The sequence below is a fragment of the Acomys minous genome (genome assembly GCF_964271855.1).
Source record: "Acomys minous genome assembly, chromosome: 12".
Lineage (NCBI taxonomy): Eukaryota > Metazoa > Chordata > Mammalia > Rodentia > Muridae > Acomys > Acomys minous.
The window spans coordinates 4,746,862-4,770,067 of record NC_140493.1 but is presented as its reverse complement, the minus strand read 5'-3'; the positions used below and the strand labels follow the sequence as shown (position 1 = coordinate 4,770,067).

The window sequence follows — 23,206 nt, the reverse complement described above, 5'->3', positions numbered from 1 at the left end:
CCGTTAGGTAATGCATACATAACACTTAGGTCAGTGCTTAGCACATAATGAATGCTCAACGATGTCGTCATCGGACATACTTCTGCATAGTTATTATCCAGGTATTTATTGTTCCTGTGGCTAAGTGCCTAGTCCCTTGATAATAACGCCTTTTGGATCAGGCATGGCGGCACACACCTGTAATCCCAGCGCTTGGGAGAATCGAAGATCTGGGTGTTCAAGTTTAGCCTCAGCTACACAACAACGTGTTCAAAGCCAGCCTGAACATGAGACTCCATCTTAAAAAAAAAAAAAAAAAAAGGAAACTAAAAAGAGAAGTGGAAAATTAGAAAATTTTTCGGTCTTGTGTGTGTGTGTGCGTGTGTGTTTTGCTGTTGCACAGACAGTGCGTGAATCAGATTGTGTGCCCATTCCCAGTAATGCAGAGACCGTATCAGTACGTTGGGCATCTTCCTCTACTGTTCTCTCCATTTTGTGTTAAGACAGCGTCTCTGATGACCTGGAAGATCACCGTGTCGGCTAAGGCTCAGGGTAGTGGGCCAGAGGGATCCCGACATCTACCTGACTTGGCCCACAGAGCTGGCTTACACACAGACACAGCACTGCTGTCAGTGTCAGTCACAGGCATTTTATTTGTGGGCTTTGGATTCAAATTCTGGTCCCTGTGCATGTGTAGCGAGTGATTTCACCACTGAACCATCTCCCTGACCCTTTTGTTTGCTTTTTTTTTTCACGTCTCTTCTTTGGATGCCAAAATTCTAACCCCAGAGTCAGACGTGGTGGAGCTCGTCTTTCATCCCAGCACTCGGGAGGCAGAGGCCAGCCTGGTCTACAAAGTGAGTCCAGGATAGTCAAGGCTACACAGGGAAACCCTGTCTCAAAAAAAAAATCTAACTGTGGGCTATCACAGTCTCTCTGAAGACTCCTGCTCCATACACAGTGGCCTGCAGAACTCTGCTGCGGACTCTAACTCAGGTCTAACTTTATCTCTTGTCTTCACCACCTTCCGGCAGCTGTGAATTTGTATAGCTTGTCTGGCCAGTGGCTTTTCTCTCAAATTCTAATAAAATGGTCCTCAAGTTTAGGAAGGAAAGAAGAAAGGAAGGAGGGAGGGGGAGGAAGAGAGGGAAGTAGGTTGGCTTGACTCTGTGAAGCCAACACTCAGTATATGACTGTCTCCATGTGTCCCTGTGCCCAGCTCAAGGCCGCAGTCAGCACCCCATTTTGTCAGCAGCAAGAGTTTAATTAATTCCTTGCCGCAAGAGTTTCTGTGGTGATTTAACTCTCACATGTGGGCCCCTGGACTTCACCAAAGTGAAAGCCAAAAAAAATTTCCCCCCAAGACAGGATTTCTCTGCGTAGCTCTGGCTGTCCTGGACTCAATCATGTGGTGAGGCAAAAACTCTTAACTGAATCTGCAAATAAAAACATGTTCACAAGGCCGGGTGTGGTGGGGATTAAAGGCGTGTGCCTGCCTCAATTTTTTTTAAAACTAAGACTTATCTATTTTATATGTGCATTTGTGTGTTTGTCTACATGTGTGTATGTGCACCATGCCTGTACCCGGTGTCCACAGAAGTCAGAAGAGGGCATCGGCTCCCCCGGAACTGGAGTTAAAAACCCACATGAGCTGCCATGTGGGTGCTGGGGATGAAACCGAGGTCTTCTGCAAATGCAACAAGCAGCTGCTCTCCATTTCTAAGGAGAGCATTTAAAAAAGATTCTAGAATATTCTGTGTGTACGTGTGTGTTTGTGCACATGAGTGCAGCATCCACTGAGGCTACAAAGAGGGATTTTGATCCCCTGAAACTGGGGTTACGGGTAATCTCAGGTCATCAGGCTTGGCAGCAACTCCCTCACCCGGTCAGCCATCTCACCAGCCCACCCACAAAAATGATATGTGAACATATGTGTGTGTGTGTTTTTTTTTAACCTGTTCCACAGAATCCAACACCATCTTCTGGCCTTTACAGGCACCAGGTATGCACATACAGGCAAAACACATATACACAGAATAAAAAAGTAAAATGGAAGAAAAATATTTGAAACCTTTAATTTAATTTATTTATTTAAACAGAGAGACTAGGGCTCTTACGTTAAAAGGCCTTCTCACAAGAACTGACTGCGGTCCTCCCGCGTACAGGGGGCGCTTTGAAAGGAGGCTCCCGATTTCTCACCCAGCGGTCTTAGCGAAGGTCCTTGTTGCTGTTGCTAGGAGACGAGATGCATCTCTCCGCTGACGAGCCGTGGTCCTGAGCGCTCTTGGCGGAGGACCGGGGGCTAACTAAGACCCTATAACCTTAGTTCCAGAAGGTCCCTGTCTACGGGAGCCTTTTCCTTCTAATTTCTCACACGTAGGCCGTGGCGGCAGGCCGAGGCTCCTTGCCTGGACCCGGTCCGCCGCCCAGCCATGCCTAAGAAAGGTAAAAAGGCCAAGGCACCGCTGACCGACGAGGAGCAGCTGCTCCTCTTTCAGCAGAAGTTGCTGGCAGATGAGGAGGCAGCCAAGAAGAAAGAGCGGCTTCTTGCCCAGTTCTTGAAGGTGATGCTTGTCTGCAGTGTGTCCTGCCCAAACCTGGCGCCCTTGCCTGCGCTCCCGTCATTGTGGTTGGCTCCTTTTTCACCCCTTCCGTCCCACCTCTGAAGTCACTCTTCTGCCCGAAATCGGACTAGGGAGCTCTCTGTGAAGTATGGGAGGGGGAAATAGAGATTCGCAGTATCAAATGAGCCCCGGAATTAGGACAGTAGATGCTGTCAAGAGTCCAAATTCAGCTGTCTTGAAATCTGATGTTTGGTCTGGAGTGGCGTCGTTAGAAAGTCTTCTACTCTGGTGCTTCACCCTGAGGGAAACTAGGTCATTGGAAAACAAAGACAAAAACAAACAAACAAACAAACAAACAAAACAAAACCACAAACAGGAGCCCCAGAGTGTTGGCTGCCAAGAGCTTTAATACTTCAGAGTACACAGGACTGGTATTTTTTTTTTTCCCCAGTGTGGTATGGATTGCACTGTGGGAGACCCACAAATGTCGCCTAAAATGGATGCATCTATTCCTCACACAGGACAAGCTGGCCAAGGAAGAACACAACAGCGCTCTGAACCTTAATAAGATTAACACGCAGTGGCGAACTGTCCTCCGGGAAGTGAAGACCAGGGAGCTTCATAAGGACATCGAGATCCTCAGCCAAACGTTTGAGCGAGTGGTGGACTGCAAGGACAGTGTCATCAAGGTACTCACTCTCTCAAAATGAGACAAAACACACCGGAAGGTGGCTTCCCTGAGCTTTCTAGGGCCTCCTGAATTATTGTTGTTGTTATTATTATTGTTGATGTTATTATTATTATTATTATTATTATTATTATTATTATTATTATTTTGAGCAAGGCCATGCACCCCATGCTGGTACCAGACTCTTTGTGTAAAGGGAGGATGACCTTGAATTCCTCATCCTTCTACCTCAACTTCCCAACTGCTGGCATCGCAGGTGCGGGCCACCTAATCGGCCACCAAGCCTTCATGAAGGCACAGGCTTCTATGGGTTCTAATCACTGTCACTGAGAATGAGAAACAAACTGCTGAGCTGTTCCTGTCCTCTGCCTTAGAGGAACTGCTGTCCTTGGTCACCCACTGCCCCAAACACGGGCTGTGGCCGGAAACTTGAGCTTAGGCCCGGACGTCTATTTCAGTATCAGAAAGCACAGTTCCAGAGTGGGGAACTGACCTGTCCAGGGTGCCTAGCTCTGGTCAGAGGGCTAGGAGGAGACAGTGGGTATTTTGTGGAGAGGCTCTAACTCTGGCTGTCCTGAAACGCGCTATGTAGTCCAGGCTGGCCTCCAGCTCGCAGAGGTCTGCCTGCCTCTGCCTCCCAAGTTCTGCCATCAAAGGTGTACACCACTGCACCTGGCAAGGTGTAGGCATTTTGACTTACTCCACTGCTTCATTCGAGCAGTTTGGCCTCCTTGCTTCAAGTGAGAGCAATTCTGCATTTCCAAACCATTTGCTCAGCCATCTTAATGCTCTTTTGGATGGAGATGGAAGCAGACTTAGATAGTTGAGGCTGTACATTAGCAGTCCTGCCTCAGCCTCGGGGACTGGGATTATTGGCAGGGGTCACCAGCCTAGCTCCATTCTCATCTTCTAAAGGATTTTACTTTTTTTTTTTTTTTTGGTTTTTCGAAATAGGGTTTCTCTGTGTAGCCTTGGCTGTCCTGGACTCACTTTGTAGACCAGGCTGGCCTCGAACTCACAGCAATCTGCCTCCCGAGTGTTGGGATTAAAGGCGTGCACACTTTTCTATTTTTTAATAGACTAATTTATTATTTATATGCTATTCTGCCCAAATGTGTGTCTGTCTGCCACAAGAAGGCACCAGATCTCATTATAGATGGTCGTGAGCCACCATGTGGTTGCTGGGAACTGAACTCTGGACCTGTGGAAGAGCAGACGGTGCTCTCAACCTCTGAGCCATCTCTCCAGTCCTGGATTTTGCTTTTTTTTAAAAAATCTAACTTTTTAAGCCGGGCATGGTGGCGCATGGCTTTAATCCCAGCACTTGGGAGGCAGAGGCAGTCAGATCTCAGTGAGTTTGAGGCCAGCCTGGTCTACAAAGCAAGTCCGGGATGATTCTTTGTGAGTTTCAAATCGTGCACCCCAATCCCACTCACCTCCCCTCTTTATATCTGCTCTCTACCCTTGCAACTGTCCCCGCCCCAAAGGGATAAAAAAAAAAATCATGTTGCAGAAGCTGTAGTGTGCCTCAGTGGCCACATCCTTTTCTTAAAACCTGTGCGTATAATATGTGTATGGGTGCACACGCCGTGGAGGTCAAAGGGCAGCTTTCTGGAGTTGGTTCTCTCCGTCCACTTCTGTATGGGTTCGGCTGTCTCCTTGGCTCTGTATGTCCCTGCCTCCCACTTTAAAGCCCGCGCCTGAGCCTTCTATTCACTTTCTTTGTTGCCCAGCCTGGCCTTGGGACTGGTGATTTGGATGGCCACCATGCTGCCCTTTCCACAGCAGCTCTGGGGGTCTTGGCGGAAACACGAGTGTTCTCAGCCCGGTGAGATCGTCACGCATGGGCCACTTCCAGATCCTCGATGCTGGGGAGTGGGAGCTTACAGAGGCGCAGGCAGCATGCGCTTGGATTGCGTGTTGCTCTCATGACCAGTGCTGTACCCTACCGCTGCCTCTGCACACCTGCTTAGTCCTGACCTGTTGGTCAGAGTTGTGCTGGAGGAATTTTGCCATTCTCTTTTTTACTATCTCCGGCTTCACTAAAGATCTGAGGGGAACCAAGATCCAACACAGGAGATGAGGGCTGCCTCGAAGGTGGCAACAAGAGGGAACCACAGGCCCCCCCCCCCCCCCCCGTTTTTCTTTTTTTCTTTTCTTTTCTTTGCTAGCCTGGACTCACTATGTAGACCAGGCTGGCCTCAAACTCTGAGAGATCTACCAACCTGTGTCTCCTGAGTGCTGGGATTAAAGACATGTGCCATCACCCCTGATTTATCCCCTTTTCAATCAACCTTTTACCGACTACCTGTATACCGACTCCTCTTTAGTCTTTTCTTCTCAAACACAACTCCTCAGTAACAGCGAATATTCACTGTACATCTTTCCTTCTGCCCAAGCCTCGCTGGGGTGGGGATTCAGCAGGCTCCAGGCAACTTCATGCTAGAAGTTATAACTTAAGTATGGCCTCTTCTTCTCTTTTTAAAAAAATTATTTATTTGTGCTGGGCATGGTGGTGCACGCCTTTAATCTCAGCACTCGGGAGGCAGAGGCAGGCGATCGCTGTTAGTCCGAGGCCAGCCTGGTCTACAAAGTGAGTCCAGGACAGCCAGGGCTATCACAGAGAAACCCTGTCTCAAAAAACAAAACAAGCAAGCAAACAAAACATATTTATTTATTCTTATTTTATGTACATTGGTGTTTTGTGTGCATGTATGTCTGTGTGAGGGTGTCAGGTCCCCTGGAGCTGGAGTTACAGACAGTTGTAAGCTACCATGTAGGTGCTGGGAATCGAGCCTGGGTCCTCTGGAAGAGCAGTCAGTGTCCCTAACCTCTGAGCCATCTCTCCGGCCCCAACATTTTTTTCCAGTGCTGAGGAGAAAACCCAGGGCCTTGTACATGTTAGAAAAGCACTCTATTGTAGTGACAACTTTGTAAGTTTGGTGTCTCTAAAATATACACATTTGTAAGAATATGTTTTTGTTTTAATCCCAGGTGTGGGGATGGGGGCTGCTTCAGACTGTCCACAGCAGCTGCCGACTGTGATTTGCCGAGTGCTCTAGCAGAAGCATGGTTTTGCCAGCTGCAGATAGTTTCTGCAATTGTGTGATGTTTGGAATTCTGGGAAGTTTTCAGAGGTTATATAAATGCTAAGGCCCCAAGAGGCAGGACTGGTGGGTGTTGGTCATTCATGGGGGGTTGGATGCAGTTTGTTAGTAGTCATGCTCAAAGAAGAAACAAATTAGGTTCAAAGATCTCTGTCTCTCTTTCCTCTCTAGCCTTCTTTTACCCCTATTACTAGACAGGAGAGAAAGGAGGGGAGATCCTGTATCCGCAGCTGTCAGAACTTAACAACCATCTGTAACTCTAGAGACTGATGCCCACTCTGACCTCCAGGGCACCAGGCACACACATAGTACACATACATACACGCAGACAATGCTAATATACATGAAATAAAATAAATCTAAAACAGTCATGTAAGTTAGCTGGGCGCAGTGGCACATACATGCCTTTAATCCCAGCACTTGAGGAGGCAGAAGCTTGTGGATGTTTGTGAGTTCTACAAAGGGAGTTCCAGGACAGCCAGGCTCTCACACAGAGAAACCCTGTCTTGAAAAACAAAATAATACAAAAATGGGCTGGGCCTGGAGTTACATGCCTTCAGTCAGAGCAGAGGCTGAAGGGTTTCTGAGTTTGAGGCCAACCTGGTCTACACCGCAAGCTCCATGCTAATGGAGCTACACAGTAGAAAGACCCTGTTGTTTTTTTTTTCAAACCACTTTACATATTTGCATGTGACCCTTACTCAGGGTCATGTTAATCTCTACCATATTATCCCAACTCTTGTATACGTGCTGCCAAAGTGAGCACTTTCGGTTTTGAGACAGCCTTTTGCTGAGCCTGAAGCTTATCAGCTGGGCTGGGCTGGGTAGCCAATGAGTGACCCACCATGAACAAGTGGTGACCTGCACAGGCAGTTAAGTGGACCACGAGGCCCGGGTCTTTATGTGCAGGTTCCAAACCCAGGTCCTTGTATTTGCTTGGCAGGAACTTTGCCAGTTTAAGCCATTAACCCACCTTTCTTTTATCTCTGAGTCCAGACTGGCCTTGAAATCGCCGCAGTCTCCTTGCCTCAGCCTCTCAAGTGTTAAGATTATACTAGTGATCCCAGCACTCGGGAGGCGGAGGCAGGAGGATCGCTGTGAGTTCGAGGTCAGCCTGGTCTACAAAGTGAGTCCAGCACAGCCAGGGCTACACAGAAAAACATGTCTTGAAAAAACAAAACAGCCGGGTGGTGGTGGTGCGCACCTTTAATCCCAGCACTTGGGAGGCAGAGGCAGGTGAATCGCTGTGAGTTTGAGGCCAGCCTGGTCTATACAGGGAGTCCAGGACAGCCAAGGCTACACAGAGAAACCCTGTCTCGAAAAAACAAAACAAAACAAAACAAACAAAACCAAAAAAAAGGAAAAAAGAAAAAACAAAACAAAACAAACAAACAAACAAACAAACAAAAAAACAAAGAAAGATTAAACTTATGAGCCAGGTATGGTGGCGCATTGCCTTTATAGTCCCAGTACTGGGGAAGCAGAGGCAAATTGGTCTCTGAGTTTGAGGCCAGCTGGGCTACAGAGTAAGTTTCAGGAGAGCCAGGGAACCTTGTCTCCAACAGATAAAAATATTATACTTGTGAACCACCACACTCAGCTAGCTTATAGCTTAAACACACACACACACACACACACACACACACACACACACACACACACACACACACACACACACACACGCTTTAAGCTGTGGGTGTGAATGTGCTACAGAGCATGTGTGGAGGTCGGAAAACAACTTCGTGCAGTCAGTTCTCTCCTACCTTTATTTTATTTTTGGTTTTTTGAGACAGGGTTTCTCTGTGTAGCCCTGTCTGTCTTAGACTGTCTTTGTAGACCAGGCTGGCCTCTAACTCACAGAGATCCACCTGCCTCTGCCTAGGATTAAAGGCGTGCACCAGTACACACGCATGTGAAATTGAACCCAAGACCCCAAGTTTGTACAACAGATTTTTCCACCCTCTGAGCCAGTTTGCCCTGCCCTGTGCATCTCCAGACTTTATGAAAGTTGGCAACTAGGAATCAGATCCTTTCGTTTTGAGTTGTCTGTGTAGCCCTGACTGGCCTGGAACTTGCTGTGTGCTGGGATTAAAGGTATGCACCACTATGTCAGATAGATATCTGTTTTTCAATCTATTTCCCTTTACTAGTGCTCACACTTTGTTTTTGTTTTTTCCCTAGTGAAAGTGTTCCAGGTATCTTTTGATAACAACCCCTCCCCTCCCCCCCCATCCCCCACCCCCCAAGATACTAGCTGACAGTAGTTTCCTTATTATGTTTTATGGCTCTGTGGGTAGACTCAACTGTGTACCTCTGCATGCTAGGGACCTAACCAAGGGCTCAGAGCACACTGCACAGGCAAGGCACTCAACCACGGCACTCCATCCATCCTGTTGTGCTCTCAACAGGGCAGCCTCATTAAGACACAGGAAGTTCCTGAAACAGAAGATTCACACAGCCCCTCCCAGAGGTTATGTAAGCAGAAACAACTGCTAGGGAGAAGGGACCCTGAGATCAGCTACACTGCAGAGCTCAGGGGTGCAGCTCATGACAGCCGTCATCCATGCTCTGGTAAAGATGCCAGTAAACTAACAGGCTCACCACGGTGGGCTTCCGTGGGACCATCTCCTATGGGAGAGTAGATATCTGTTCCTGTTTCTCCAGGAAAGCCACACAACACATCCTTAGTCCCACGGTGATTGCCTCTCACAAGCAAGAACAGTGTGTCAATCTGTCAGTGACCACTGCTGACCTCCACCTGACGGGACTGTCAACCAGGAAGGAGCTCAGCTAAGCGGTTGGCTAGAATTCATATCACCTTTCCACATGCTTCGGGTTTCTCACAGCACGCTGGCTCAGTTCCTGGAGGATGCATTCCCAAGAACAGGCATTCCCAGAGGCAGGAAGTGGAAGCTGGCAGGCCAGATTAAGGGCCCTGTTGGACCTGGCTCAGTGCCAAGTGCCAGTCCCACCTCTTCTGTTGAGTCCAATAGCCATAAAGTCATTCAGATTCAAGGCGGTGGAAAAGAGAATGTTTTTCTCTTGTCCCTTCTGTCCCCCCTCCGTCCCACTCTGCCATCTTCCTTTCTGTTTCTGGCTTCTTTCTTTTTCTTTTTCTTTCTTTTCTTTCTTTTTTTTTTAGATGAGTCTTGCTGGCTTCAAACTAATGATCTTTAAAAAAATATTTTTAAATTATGTGTGTGTTGGGGGATGGGGATGCATGCGAGTGCAAATGGCCACAGATCCCTTGGAGTTAAGAGTTACAGGTAGTTGTGAGAATTCAGTGCTGGGAACTGAACTCTGGTCTTCATGAAAAAGAGCAAGTGCTCTTAAGCTCTTAGCCATCTCTCCAGCTTCCGAATTCATGATCATCTTGCCTCCAAATGCTGGGATTGCAAGCATCTGTCACTATACCCAAATGAGACTCCACCTTTGGTGGAGGAGTGACAAAGTCACACAGCAGAAAACTGGAGGATGGGAGTCTGTACTCATCTTTGCAATACAGTATGCCACCAGAGGCCACCTCCTGTTGGCCCCTGAATCACTCTGACATGGCTTCATTGGTGCTTGATGGCTTTCCCCCCCCCCCCCTTTTTCTTTTGTGCTTGTAGGACTGTGGACCAAACTCTAGCTCTCATGTGTGTTAGGCAAAATCTACTGCTGAGCTACATCCCTAATCCTGTAAAATAATTTTTGTTGGACAGTGGTGGTGCACACCTTTAATCCTAACATTAGGGAGGCAGAGTCAGGTGGCTGTGTGAATTGGAGGCCAGCTTGGTTTACATAGTTAGTTCCAGGCCCAGCCAGGGTTACATAGCCCAGGGAATTTGCAATGTGCTTGCCTCAATGGCCTGGTGTCACAGGTGTGCATCCCCATGGCCACCCTACTAATTTGTGTAAGAAAATAAACTAGGTTCACATTATTTTCTGCCCTCAAACACCCAGCTCTTCAAAGATTCCTGGCTCTTTTGGGGGGGGGGGGTTTGAGACAAGATCTCTCTGTGTAGCCTTGGCTGTCCCAGACTCACTCTGTAGACCAGGCTGGCCTTGAACTCACAGCAGTCCACCTACCTCTGCTGCCTCCCAAGTGCAGGGACTAAAGGCATGCGCCACCATGCCCAGCAGGATCCCGTGGCTGATGATGGCTCCATCAGCATCAATGTCTGTGATCCACAGAACGTTGCTCACTTCACACTCCTTTAGAAAATAATTATTTTCACTTTACCTGTGTGTCTGCACATGTGCATAGTGCACCACGGACATGCAATGCCCATGAAGAAGGCATTGCAGCCCTGGAACTGGAGTTACAGAAGTTGTGGGCAGCTACGTGGTGCTGGGAATCAAACCCTGGACCTCTGGGAAAGCAGTCAGCGCTTTACTGCTGAACCATCTCTCCAGCCCTTCCCAGTGCTTTTTTTTCCCCACCCCCAAGACAGGGTTTCTCTGTGTAACAGCTCTGGCTGTCCTGGAACTCACTCTGTAGCCCAGGCTGGTCTTGAACTCATGGATATCCACCTGCCTCTGCCTCCTGAGTGGTGAGAATGAAGGTATGCCCCACCAGGACCAATCCCTACTCTTGTAGACGTCACTCTTAGTTTGCATCAAGGCCAAATGGCAAGGGCTGGAGTGATGGCCCCGCGGTTAGAAGCTCTCGCAGTCCTTTCACAGGAGCTGGGTTCGATTTCCAGCACCCACATTAGGCAACTCACAACTGCTTGTAGCTCCTAATCCATGTAAGCTAAGGGCCTCTGGCCTCCTGGGATACCCCTACAGTACACAGGACAAACTCAGAAAGGTATGCACACAGACACGCAAATAATAAACAGATCTTAGTTTTTAAAGACTGAACTGGAGAGCCAGCATTCCTAAAGCCATTAGGAAACAAGAGGAAAATACCACTGTGCCATCCACCTAGCCAGATACCTAAATCTGTGTGTGTGTGTGTGTGTGTGTGTGTGTGTGTGTGTGTGTGTGTTCGCGCTCGTGCCAGAGGTTGACATCACGCGTCTTTCTCACTTGTTCTCCACCTTATATTTTGAGATAGAAGATGGAGAGCTCAGTCACCAAATCGGGTAGGCCGGCTGGTCAACCGGAGCTGGGACTCCTCCTCTCTCTCTTTCCCCAAACCCACGATTACAGGGGCGACACCACACCAGACTCCTGTGGGTGTTGAGGACCCTGCTGATCCATCTCCCCAGCCCCCTGAACCTATTTTTATTTTCTCGCGGGTGCCGCTTGGCCCTGCCCAGTCTTTGGCTAAGGACCTGAGTGAAGCGGAGGAGCAGTACGCCCACGCTCTGCGTAGCCACTTACACAACACTGACCAGCTGCTGACCCTGCAGCGCCGACGCCTCAGCCTCCTGGAGGAGAACTACAACTCGGAGCTGGAAGCCCTAACGAAGGAGTTCGAGACGGAAAGGTATGAGAGAATGGATCCAGGGGCGTTCCCGGAGCCTGTGCCTGGAAGCAGATGCCCAGTACTGTGGAGCCTCCTTCCCGAACCACAGCCCAGGCCGACAGGGTCCTGAGATCCTTGTAACTGAACTTTTGCGTTTAGTCCTCCAGCCTTAGCTTACTTTTGCCCCTGCCAGGTCCCTGTCTGTACCTCCTGCTTCCAACTCTCAAAATTCGATCCATCTAACAGTAGAGGGGGATGGGGGTGGGGGAAGTGTTCACTGTAAACCTATTTAGATTTCCAAAAATCAAACTATTTTTATTTTTTTATGGGAAACACACACACACACACATCAGTCCTTTCCCTCCCCACCTGCTTGTGCCTAAAAGCTTGTACCAGTCATAGTTTTGATTTTACTTTTTTCTTTTGTAAGATTTATTTTTGTATTATTTATACAGCCTTCAGCCTGCATGTGTGCCCATGCACCAGAAAAGGGCATCAGATCTCACCATAGATGGTTGTGAGCCACCATGTGGTTGCTGGGAATTGAACTCAGGACCTTTGGAAGAACAGCCAGTACTCTTAACCTCTGAGCCATCTCTCCAGCCCCTCGATTTTGCTTTGTTGTTGTGTTTTTGTTTTGCTTTGGTTTGGTTTTTTTGAGACAGGGTTTCTCTGTGTAGCCTTGGCTATCCTGGACTCACTTTGTAAAACAAGCTGGCCTGGAACTCACAGTGATCCACCTGCCTCTGCCTCCCGAGTGCTGGGATTACAGGCATGCACCACCACTGCCTGGCTTTTTTGTTTGTTCATTTGTTTTTTTTTTAAAGATTTATTTATTATGTATACAGTGCTCTGTCTGCCTGTACACCTGCATTCCAGAAGAGGGCATCAGATTACATTATAGATGGTTGTAAACCACGGGAATTGAACTCAGGACCTCTGGAAGAGCAGTCAGTGCTCTTAACCTCTGAGCCATCTCTCCAGCCCCATGTTCGTTTGTTTTTTAAGACAAGCGCCTCACTGTGCATTCCTGGCTAGCCTGGAACATATTACATAAATCAGGCTGGCTTCTCACTCACGAAGATCTGCCTGCCTCTGCCTCTCAAGTGCTGGGAGTGTGCCACCAAACCTGGCCCATTCATAGTTATAGTACATATTTCTTTGCTATTGTTGGTCCACATGTTGCATCTGCCCTGTCTCCTGCAGGAAGATGATCCTTGACCATCATGAGAAGGAAATCCACTACCTACAGGATGTGTACATGGCCATGGAGCAGAACTATATAGACTCTGAGTATGAAAGCAAGCTAGAGTTCCAGAGCATGTGGGATGATCTGAAAAACAAGGTACAGAAATGGGGCAGGGGGATCTGGGGGACATGAGGCGCCTGTCCAAGGCAGCCAGAGCTGGATGAAAGCCCTGGAGCCAACAGTCAATAAAGTTGTGGCCACCGACGCGTCCCGTGCATGCTTCTTTGGGGTCTTGTAAAAACTGGTTGGGAGGCAGGACCGTTCTAAATGTTATGAAAACGCATTTAAAAAGTTATTCTTCCCCCATACAATACATCCCAGCCAGTTTCCCCTTCCTCAACTCCTCCCTGTTCCCCACCACCCCCTCCCCCAGATCCCTCCTCCTCCATTTCCCTTGAGAACAGAGCTGTCCTCCCAGGGACAGCAACAGAAAACAGCAGGACAAGTTATGGTAACTAGGCACAAACCCTCATGTCAAGGCTGGACAAGGCATCTAGGAGAAAAAGGATTCCAACAGCAGGCAAAAGAACTGAGGACACCCCCACTCCCACTCTCAGTTTTTTGTTTTTGTTTTTGTTTTTTGAGGTAGGGTTTCTCCATGTAGCCATGGCTGTCCTGGATTTGCTTTGTAGACCAGGCTGGCCTCGAACTCACAGCGATCTTTCCAGGACAATCTAGGTCTGTAGACCCTTGGTCCACAAATCTTTCCATCATAGATTTGCAAATCTACATGCAGAAATTTGGGTATAAAAAAATTTTTTTTAAAGATTTATTCATAGCCGGGCGGTGGTGGCTCACACCTTTAATCGCAGCACTTGGGAAGCACAGGCAGGTGGATCTCTGTGAGTTCAAGGCCAGCCTGGTCTATAAAGTGAGTCCAGGACAGCCAAGGCTACACAGAAAAACCCTGTCTCGAAAAACCAAAAAGATTTATTCATTTATTATTATGCTCTTCCTGCATGTACACCTGCACACCAGAAGAGGGCATCAGATCACATTATAGATGGTTGTGAGCCACCATGTGGTTGTTGGGATTTGAACTCAGGACCTCTGGAAGAACAGCCAGTACTCTTAACCTCTGAGCCATCTGTCCAGCCCAGGTATAAAGTTCTTGTTTTCACTTTTGAGATAGCATCTTACCAGCCCAGGCTGACCTTGAACTCAATATGTAGTAGAATATGGCCTGAACCTACTGTTTTGCTTTTACCTTCATCTTCTGGTTCTCCTGCCTCCACCTCCCAAGTGGGGTAACACCATGCACTGTAGTACCAACCTTACTCTGTGCTAGCCAAGTGCCTGCCAACTAAGCCCCAGCCACAATACTTGTTTTTAATTTAGCCAGTGGTTTACTTTAGATCGGAGTTTGAGACCAGCCAGCTTGGTCCACTGAGCAAATTCCAGGACAGCCAGAGCTACACAGAGAAACCCTATCTCAAAAACAAACAAAAAATTGAAGGGAACTGAAACACTGGGCCTTTTCTGTCTCTAACTGGCATCACTCTCATGGAGCTGGGCCCACCCCACCCCACCCCACCCGTACGCTTTCCGGTCCAGGTCACCGTGGACCACACTCTGAGTATAGCTCATCCCGAGCATGGCTAAGGGCAGGCATGAGCGGACGGGCACTAATAGGGTAACTAAGCATGTGGTATCTGGACACATTTCCTAGAATCTGGAAGAAAAGCACTTTCTTCGCATACAACTGGAGAACATAGTGGAAGATCTGTGGAGAAAGTTCCAGGACGCACTCAAGAATTACACGGACGCCACTGAGGACCAGAAGATTGCCTTTGAGACTCTGAAGGTGAAGGACGAGAAAAGCTCCAAAGAGATCGAGATGCAGATGAAGAAAATCCAGAAGCTACAGGTCAGTGTGTTCAACTGGAGGCTTTCCCAGATTCTTCTGGGCCTCTCACTGGGTGGGTCCTTGCTCCTAGCCCCCACTGTCCCTTTGTCAGCTGCATCTGCTGTCCCTCTAGGAGGCCATAAGCGCCCTGAAAGGGAAGATCACAGCCCACAGCCGGGAAAGTGAGTGGCAGAACCAGTCTGTGCGGAGCGACAAGGAGCTGGTCCACATACAGCTTCGAAAACTTAAGGCCCAGAAGACGCAGGCTCGGGGGTTAGCTCAGGAGAACTTAGTCAAGCTCACTCTGGAGAGTAATGCCGCCCTCAAGGACCTGAAAAAGGTCGTGGAGAAGGTAAAGGGGACCCCGGGCAGTTAGGAGAAAGTCAGGAAGTCTGGCTGGAAGGAGGCCCCTCCTCTTTCTCTAAGCAGGCACTTGTCTTTTTTTTTTTTTTAAATACTATTCTCTCTTTAAAATGAACAGGGATTTTTCTGAATCCTGCATCCCCTCTCTGCTTTGCAGAGGGTGTTTTTTCTGTCTGCTCCATGCATGTGTGTGTGCCTGTGTGTGTGTGTGTACTGGCCTCGAACTCACAGAGATCTGCCTGCTTCTGCCTCCCCACGACCAGCTATAATTGCCTTTCGTAGCTGTGAGAAAGGGAGAGAGGAGTAATAATGAGTTGCACCTTCGGTAAGAAGACTATAAAATGCTGGGCAAGTGCTTGGCACCCGGCAGGCTGTGCCAGATGTGCTCCCTACTAACTGAGCAGCTTTCCTGGGCTCAGGCAGGGGAATTCTTTTCTTTGGTTTTTCCAGACAGGGTTCCTCTATGTAGCCCTGGCTGTCCTGGACTCGCTCTATAGACCAGGCTGGCCTCGAACTCTCAGAAATCTGCCTCTGCCTCCCAGAGTGCTGGGATTACAGCCAGTGTGCCACCATGCCTGCCCAGTGGCGGGTTATTTTGTTGTCCCTAAACTGCTTCTTCATAACCCTCAACAGGGTGAAAAGATCCTTAAGCTTGCTGAAATATGCAGGAAATTTGAAACAGAGGAAGAAAAAGTACTACCTTTCTATTCTTCAGTACTGACTGCCAAGGAGCAGGAGGAGATGGAGAGACAGAACCCAGAGGACCTCACAGAGGACATTGCCAAGGTGAGGAGGGAGGGAGGGAGGGTGCTGGGCGGGCCTTGCTGCCGCGCCCCTCACACACCTTCCTGTAACCACACTCTCAGATTCTGGCGGACTACTCAGGGATGGAGAACTTCTGGAAGAGATACAACAAAGTGAAGCTGGAGGTCCTGAGCCTGCAGCACCGGCGGGCGCAGCTGTCGGACATCAGCGGGAAGCTGCGGCAGATGCTCAAGCAGTACCTGGACGGCATCTCCGTGAGCGACGAAGTGCTGAGCCAGCTCAACCCGCTCTTCATTGTAAACCAAAGGAGCAACCTGCCGCAGCTGTGCGCTCCTGCAGCCCAGCCAGGTGACAGGAGACCTCCGGCCACTCACACCGTCATCGAAGCGGCCCACATCGTCTCCCGAATCCTGTGATCCAAGGAGGAAACCTCTTTCCAAACCCCAGAGAAGTTTTTTTGTTTTTTGTTTTTTAAACCTGAGTGCTTTGCTATTAACTTAGGTGGAGGCTCCAGACTGTACTCTACTAACTACCATTACCCCACGCAGTATAATTAATACATTATTCTTAAAAAATAAAAATAAAAGAAAGAAAACCTTCCCTGTAGTTTGGAAGTTCCTTTAAAACAAAACAAAACAAAGACAAGGTTGACAGGTGATGGTGGCTGCCCATACCTTTAACCCCAGCAATTAGGTGCAGGGGAGGGAAGAGGCAGAGGCAGGGTAGGTGTGTATCATATTTGTTTGTTTTTTGGTTTTGTTTTTGTGTTGCAGACAAGCATTCTACCAACTGAACCCTATCGTTAGCCCTAGTAATATCTTTGTCGTCTTCATCCTGTTTACTTCAAGGATACAAGAGACATTTTGGTCCCAGGGAGAGAATCCTAGGTGCCTAGCAGGTGGTGAACTTGCTTCCTCCACAGCACTATGGGAAGCCGGCTCAAGACCAGCTGCTCCTCAGGGTAAGTTAGGACAGCAAGAGCAGGTGAGAGGAAGAGGTGCTCTGTGGCCTCCAGCCACTCAACGGCAGGCAAGACCCTGCTCCAGAACGCTCTCTTCTCTACCCATGAAAACAGCCTCAAAATATTGAGTGGCTGACCAGGGTGTAGCAGCACATATCTGTAATTAACACTGAGCCAGGAGGCTTGTGAGTCTGAGGCCAGCGTGGACCACACAACAAATGCAAGCCCCTGTCTTAGAAGAAAAGGAGGACCCAGAGAGGTGGCTCAACAGGGAAAGCACTGGTTTCCAGAGTCTGTGACCTCAGTTCAGTCCCCAGAACTGGAAGAGGAGGACTAACTTTACAGTGTTGTCTGATGCCCACGTTCACCCCGGCACAACAGGAAGGAAGGAACTAAAGGAGCAGGGGTAGGGGAACAGTAGTGTTAGGCGAAGAATACAACGTTCTGTTGGAACCCACTATTTATTTCTTCTTACTCTTGTTTCGTTTTTCTTCTTTCAGCTTCTTTTTGGAGACTTTCGGTCTGCTGGCCTTTTTGTATAGGTGATACCCAATGAGACCCAGGAGTGCTGGCACCATAGCCATGCCTACCAGAGGCAAAACGCCCTTCAGCAGCTTTTGCCAGTAGTTTGCTCGAATCAATGCGATCAGCTCCACATCATACTGCACCACTGCATCAGCTGGAGGGGCAGAGGGCAGGGGGTTAGGGTCTGCACCCCTGCATCAGCTGGCGGGGCAGAGGGCAGGGGGTTAGGGTCTGCACCCCTGCATCAGCTGGCGGGGCAGAGGGCAGGGGGTTAGGGTCTGCATCCATGCATCAGCTGGAGGGGCAGAGGGCAGGGGGTTAGGGTCTGTACCCCTGCATCAGCTGGAGGGGCAGAGGGCAGGGGGTTAGGATCTGCACCCCTGCATCAGCTGGAGGGGCAGAGGGCAGGGGGTTAGGGTCTGTACCCCTGCATCAGCTGGCGGGGCAGAGGGCAGGGGGTTAGGGTCTGCATCCATGCATCAGCTGGAGGGGCAGAGGGCAGGGGGTTAGGGTCTGTACCCCTGCATCAGCTGGAGGGGCAGAGGGTAGGGGGTTAGGGTCTGCACCCCTGCATCAGCTGGAGGGGCAGAGGGCAGGGGGTTAGGGTCTGCATCCATGCATCAGCTGGAGGGGCAGAGGGCAGGGGGTTAGGGTCTGTACCCCTGCATCAGCTGGAGGGGCAGAGGGCAGGGGGTTAGGATCTGCACCCCTGCATCAGCTGGAGGGGCAGAGGGCAGGGGGTTAGGGTCTGTACCCCTGCATCAGCTGGCGGGGCAGAGGGCAGGGGGTTAGGGTCTGCATCCATGCATCAGCTGGAGGGGCAGAGGGCAGGGGGTTAGGGTCTGCATCCATGCATCAGCTGGAGGGGCAGAGGGCAGGGGGTTAGGGTCTGCATCCATGCATCAGCTGGAGGGGCAGAGGGCAGGGGGTTAGGGTCTGCGCCCCTGCATCAGCTGGAGGGGCAGAGGGCAGGGGGTTAGGATCTGTACCCCTGCATCAGCTGGAGGGGCAGAGGGCAGGGGGTTAGGGTCTGTACCCCTGCATCAGCTGGCGGGGCAGAGGGCAGGGGGTTAGGGTCTGCATCCATGCATCAGCTGGAGGGGCAGAGGGCAGGGGGTTAGGGTCTGCACCCCTGCATCCGCTGGGATGGGCCAAGCAGGGGTGGGGTGTGTGCTAGAATTGGTGTGTTTATCCAGAGCTCTGAACTGGGATTAGAACAAGGAGGGTGGGCCACAGGAAGCAGATGTAATTTGGCAATACGAAGTGTGGGGCTGTGTCCCTGAGGAAAGGCAGGAGGGTTAGGGGCAGACTAAGGACATGCATGCTGACTTTCACTACAGATTTTTGACAGCACAAGAGATCTGTGGCTGGGAAGCATGCTAGCTCTTCCATATTTCCAAGTAAGCATTTACTGATTTTGTAATCTCTTTAAAGATTTTATGTATCTGAGTGTTTGGTGTGTGTCTGTCCACCACACACATGCCTAGTATCCTTGGAGTAAGGAGAGGGTGTTGGATCCGCCTGGATGGCATGTGGGTGCTGGGAATTGAACCCCGAGTCTTCAAGAGTAACTGCTCAGCCGGCCATCTGTCTACCACAAGTGAGCATTTATGTGTGAGAGTCTTCTATACCAAATGGACCCCAGTTCCAAACAGCCACAGGAGAGAATTTTTATAGGACTAAAATTAACAGGAGTAAAAGCAGGTATCATTAAAAGCTCTACCAACCGATGAGCACATGCAATGAGATTCTCGGCAGATTCTCAAGGGCTGGAAGAGATGCTTGAGGAAGCGGGCGGGCGGGCGGGAGCCAGACAGTTGCAAATAGAAGCAAAGCGGCTTCAATGGGAGTGGGGAGTTTCCTAGAGTTTTTTGTTCTGTTCTGTTCTTGAGACAGGGACTCACTCTGTAGCCATTGCTGTCCTAGATTCACTCTGTAGACCAGGGTGGCCTCGAACTCACAGAGATCTACCTGCCTCTGCTTCCTGACTTGTTTTTTTTTTTTTTTGGTTTTTCGAGACAGGGTTTCTCTCTGTAGCCTTGGCTGTCCTGGACTCACTTTGTAGACCAGGCTGGCCTCGAACACACAGCGACCCACCTGCCTCTGCCTCCCGAGTGCTGGGATTACAGGCATGCGCCACCACGCCCGGCTTGCTTCCTGACTTGTTAAGAGAGATTTTGTGGGGCTGGGATGATGGCTCAGTGGTTTAGATCACTGACTGTTCTTCCAGAAGACCTAGGTTCAATTCCCAGCACCCACATGGCAGCTTAGAGCTGTCAGTAACTCCAGTTCCAGGGGATCTGACAGCCCCACATGGACATACATGCAGGCAAAACACCAATAATAACATAAAACACAAAATAAAAATAAATAATAAAAAAGATTATGCTTGGTTCTCCCTACCTTCCTTTCAGGGCTCCCCAAAAGCCTGCACTAGTCTAAGAACCACAATCCCAGAGATCTGTGGAAAAACACGTTTTACCTCATAGAACATGTGTTTTGTTTTTAAGATTTATTTATTTATTTATTTATTAAGTATACAGTGTTTTGCCTGCATGTGGGCCTACATGCCAGAAAGAGTGTTAGATCTCATTACAGATGGTTGTGAGCCACTGTATGGTTGCTGGGAATTGAACTCAGGACCTTTGGAAGAGCAGGAAGTGCTCTTAGCCTCTGAGCCATCTCTCCAGGCCCCAGAACATGTGTTTTTTAAGCCAAAGCAAGAGACATCCATCTTGGAAACTCTGTCCAATCTTGGCCCTTAAGAACAGGTGTCAGCAGTAATTTGTGAAGGTGGATTCTAGGGATAACAGGACTGTCACCTCACCTGCTCTACGTGAGGGCTTTTGAAGGTTGCTTTTGGGTTTGGTGTGAGTTATTTGGTGCCCTGGGATAAGCAGTGTTGGACCAAGACCCATGTGGCTCAAGCAGGTGTCAAAAAGTCACCATACGGGGCCAGGCATGGTGGCACACGCCTTTAATCCCAGCACTAGGGAGGCAGAGGCAGGTGGATTGCTGTGAGTTCAAGGCCAGCCTGGTCTACAAAGCGAGTCTAGGACAGCCAAGGCTACACAGAGAAACCTTTCTCTTGAAAAACCAGAAAGAAAAAAAAAGTCACCATATGCCTAAGATTAAGCCATGTGGCTGTAACAGGTCATCTGGGAGAAAGGGGGGCCTGAAAGGGGAGCCCCAGCTAAATTATTTCCTTAATTTGATCTGGGCTTTCTCAAATTCTAGACAGAGCGAGTAGCCCTTGGTTCTTAGGGCTCTGTTGTGACTGGCAGGACAAAGGCCTAGTCAGATTACCTGGGATAGACGGCGGGTACCCTCGCTTTCCATAGGCCAAGTGGGAAGGGATGACTGCTCTTCGCTTCTCTCTGAGGGAAGGAGGGAGGTGAGCTGGCAGCCTCGGCCCATTTGAAGGGCCACCAGGGACCCTCCCACCTCAGATACTGATACGAAATCATTAATTTCTCCACCTAATAGATTGACCAGCAAAGTTAGCAATCTCCCTACAACACCTCAACTCCCCCAACAAAACTGGCAGAGAGGTCCCCTCAGCTTTGGATGCCCTCAGGGGTCTCGTATGAAGTTAGGGGCCCTTTATTCTAAAGGTTCAGCCTCCTGCGGCGGGCGGCAGAGAAGGCATATGGGCAGTGAGGCACAACCTGTGCCGGTACTCACCCCACACACATGTCCAGCAGGGTCTGCTCCAGACCTTGAGGGAGGAGACACAACACAACTAGAAGCCACACGTATTCCACCCCCACAGCAGCCAAGAGGAAGATCAAAGGGGTGGGATCCACCTTCAGTGAGAGCCACGCTCCACTTCTCAAACTCTTAGCCCCCTACCCAAAGATCCCTGGGGTCTTATTCGGTCTAGGAGGCTTTTCTAGAGTAATTCAGACGGTCAGGGCACCAAGCAAGGCCTTAGTAAGGAAGAAGACAAAGGCGCGGGCCACATACCTGGAATCACCTGCTTTTGGCCAAGTTCTATGACCAGAGGATCTCTGGTCAGAGAAGTGTCAATAATGCGTCCATCTACCAAGCTGCCCTGAAGACAAAGAGCAAGAACTAACTCCACCATTCCCCCCACCCCCAAGACAGGCCACACACACCGGGACTGCCAGGCGGCAACCCTCCCAACAACCTTGCCTCCTGGCCCCTTCTCCTCCAACCCCCACCCTCACGGGAAAAAAGGAACAGGAAGCCCCAAGGGGCTGGCACTTCTTGGAGATTTCTCCACCCTTTCTTTCTCAGTGCTGGAGAGGAACTGGCGGGGAAACATGGAAGAAAAAGACGCAGGCGAGAGGACAGCCCCCACTCCCGCCGCCACGTGCTGGCAGACCCTAGGACTCGAGTTCTCTAGCGCTGCTTGCCACGTGTCCAAGCCAAAGCTGACGTGTTTCAGCCGGGCGCCGCCCCCTCCCAGGCCACGCCTCGGACCCCCTCAGGCCCCTCACCGTGTAGTGTATGTGGAGCGTGTCTCCAAAGGCGGCGGACTCCGTGCACGACTCAGGGGGCTGCACCTATGATCAGACTACAAGGGTCAAGGCTGCTCCTCCTAAGATCCTGTTACCTACCGCAGGCGGAGACCCAGCACCTTCTCCCCCAACTGTTCCTCTCCTCTTCGCTCACAGTTCATTTAGAGCCCCGTGCTCCCCCATGATCCCTGGCCTTTCATAAAGGGTGGCGGCGGCGGCGGCGCGGGGCTGGGGAGACGGGGGTAGCGCGACAGTCTCCTCACCAGGGTCTCCACTTGGAGGGTCCGGACAGGACTTTCGGTTTCTGGCCCAGCCTCAGCCCAGCACACCGCCCCACTGAGCAGCAGCAGCAGCGGCGGCCAGAGCGGCAGGAGCAAGGGGCGCAGGGTCATGATTGGATCGGGTCAGAGCACGGGGTACCAGGGCAGGTTGTTCGCGGGCGGACGACAGGACGTGTTCCCTCAGCTCCAGGCCAGACTGGAATGGGCGGGTCACAAGAAACGAGCTCCTCCTCCTCCTCCTCAGGCAGCCCTCCCCTACCTTGTCCCCACCTCCTGGAGGGAAGAGGCTGCAGAATTCCCTTCCCCGCGCTGCGAGGTTCTGTCCCATGAGGAGGGCTGGGCCTTGTAATAGCACCTGTTTGCCGTTACCCCACTGTGAAGGGGGATGTTAATCTCCAGCCTCCGAGTCACCAGGAAAGGGAGGCACAACTGTTCCCATTTTACAGCTCGGGAATTTGCCCAAGGTCACCATGCCAACTGGTGACAGGATTAGAGCATTGGACAGCATTTGTTCCCGGCTTTCTTCTAAGATAAGTCCCCGCCCACTAAGCCCAGAGGCAGGCGTCCAGGACAGCCAGCCCTTCACCTTTCAGCTTTTTTTGGCTGCTCCCTCCTCCCGTCTTGGGAAGGCACTGCGGGTTATCTTCCTGTAAAAAGGGGTCAATCACTGATCTTTTCCTCCCAACACCGGCGTTTCCTTCCTGTTTTCCCAACATCCTTTTCACAATGACAGAGTAGATAACGGTCTGGTGTTTGTGCAAGGACTTCAGTTTTTAAAAGAGTTTTAAGTAATTTTAGGCGGGTTTGCCAGTTTCCCTTTTCATGGCTTGATTCCGTACTTACTGACTACCTAAGCTGTGGTTCCTACTCCTGGTCACTCAAAGGCCGCCATGGGGTTCTTCCAGACCACACTCCTGGGCAGTTTCTTGGTTCACTGTCCTCTTTAGCACTGATATTGTTGGTAGACACAACTCTACCGGGGCATCTGGCCAGCAC

At 50.1% G+C, this 23,206-nt stretch overlaps 2 protein-coding genes across 3 annotated transcripts; one reads left to right on the top strand and one right to left on the bottom strand.

Annotated features, from left to right (window-relative positions):
- Window positions 1-2,192: 2,192 nt before the first annotated feature.
- On the top strand, window positions 2,193-16,558 carry DRC2 (dynein regulatory complex subunit 2). 2 transcript variants are annotated; one of them, XM_084750164.1, is made up of 8 exons: window positions 2,193-2,543; window positions 3,065-3,232; window positions 11,588-11,757; window positions 12,943-13,081; window positions 14,655-14,852; window positions 14,965-15,183; window positions 15,828-15,980; window positions 16,061-16,558. In XM_084750164.1, exons 1-8 carry the CDS (start codon window positions 2,412-2,414, stop codon window positions 16,373-16,375), a joined length of 1,494 nt encoding a protein of 497 aa, XP_084606290.1. In that variant the 5' UTR covers window positions 2,193-2,411; the 3' UTR covers window positions 16,376-16,558. The 2 variants fall into 2 exon arrangements, with proteins under 2 accessions (XP_084606290.1, XP_084606291.1); XM_084750165.1 differs by lacking the exons at window positions 11,588-11,757; window positions 12,943-13,081; window positions 14,655-14,852; ... (1 more) ...; window positions 15,828-15,980; window positions 16,061-16,558 and adding an exon at window positions 6,226-8,363.
- A 506-nt stretch (window positions 16,559-17,064) lies between these two features.
- FKBP11 (FKBP prolyl isomerase 11) lies at window positions 17,065-22,441 on the bottom strand. Its single transcript, XM_084750166.1, has 6 exons — window positions 22,193-22,441; window positions 21,909-21,974; window positions 21,412-21,499; window positions 21,130-21,163; window positions 20,752-20,822; window positions 17,065-17,599 (listed from the first exon to the last, which is right to left on the bottom strand). The coding sequence occupies exons 1-6, from the start codon at window positions 22,319-22,321 to the stop codon at window positions 17,382-17,384; spliced, it is 606 nt and encodes a 201-aa protein (XP_084606292.1). The 5' UTR covers window positions 22,322-22,441; the 3' UTR covers window positions 17,065-17,381.
- Between the last annotated feature and the right edge of the window lie 765 nt (window positions 22,442-23,206).

Bases quoted from the DNA above. Each gene is read 5' to 3' on its own strand.
- FKBP11 (XM_084750166.1), bottom strand. From the start codon at position 22,321: ATGACCCTGCGCCCCTTGCTCCTGCCGCTCTGGCCGCCGCTGCTGCTG. The intron at 21,975-22,192 runs GTGAGGAGACTG...GTCTGATCATAG, and splicing joins CCCTCCAAGTGGAGACCCTG to GTGCAGCCCCCTGAGTCGTG. The intron at 20,823-21,129 runs GTGAGTACCGGC...TCCTTCCCTCAG, and splicing joins CTGCTGGACATGTGTGTGGG to AGAGAAGCGAAGAGCAGTCA.
- DRC2 (XM_084750164.1), top strand. From the start codon at position 2,412: ATGCCTAAGAAAGGTAAAAAGGCCAAGGCACCGCTGACCGACGAGGAG. The intron at 11,758-12,942 runs GTATGAGAGAAT...TGTCTCCTGCAG, and splicing joins AAGGAGTTCGAGACGGAAAG to GAAGATGATCCTTGACCATC. The intron at 15,184-15,827 runs GTAAAGGGGACC...AACCCTCAACAG, and splicing joins TGAAAAAGGTCGTGGAGAAG to GGTGAAAAGATCCTTAAGCT.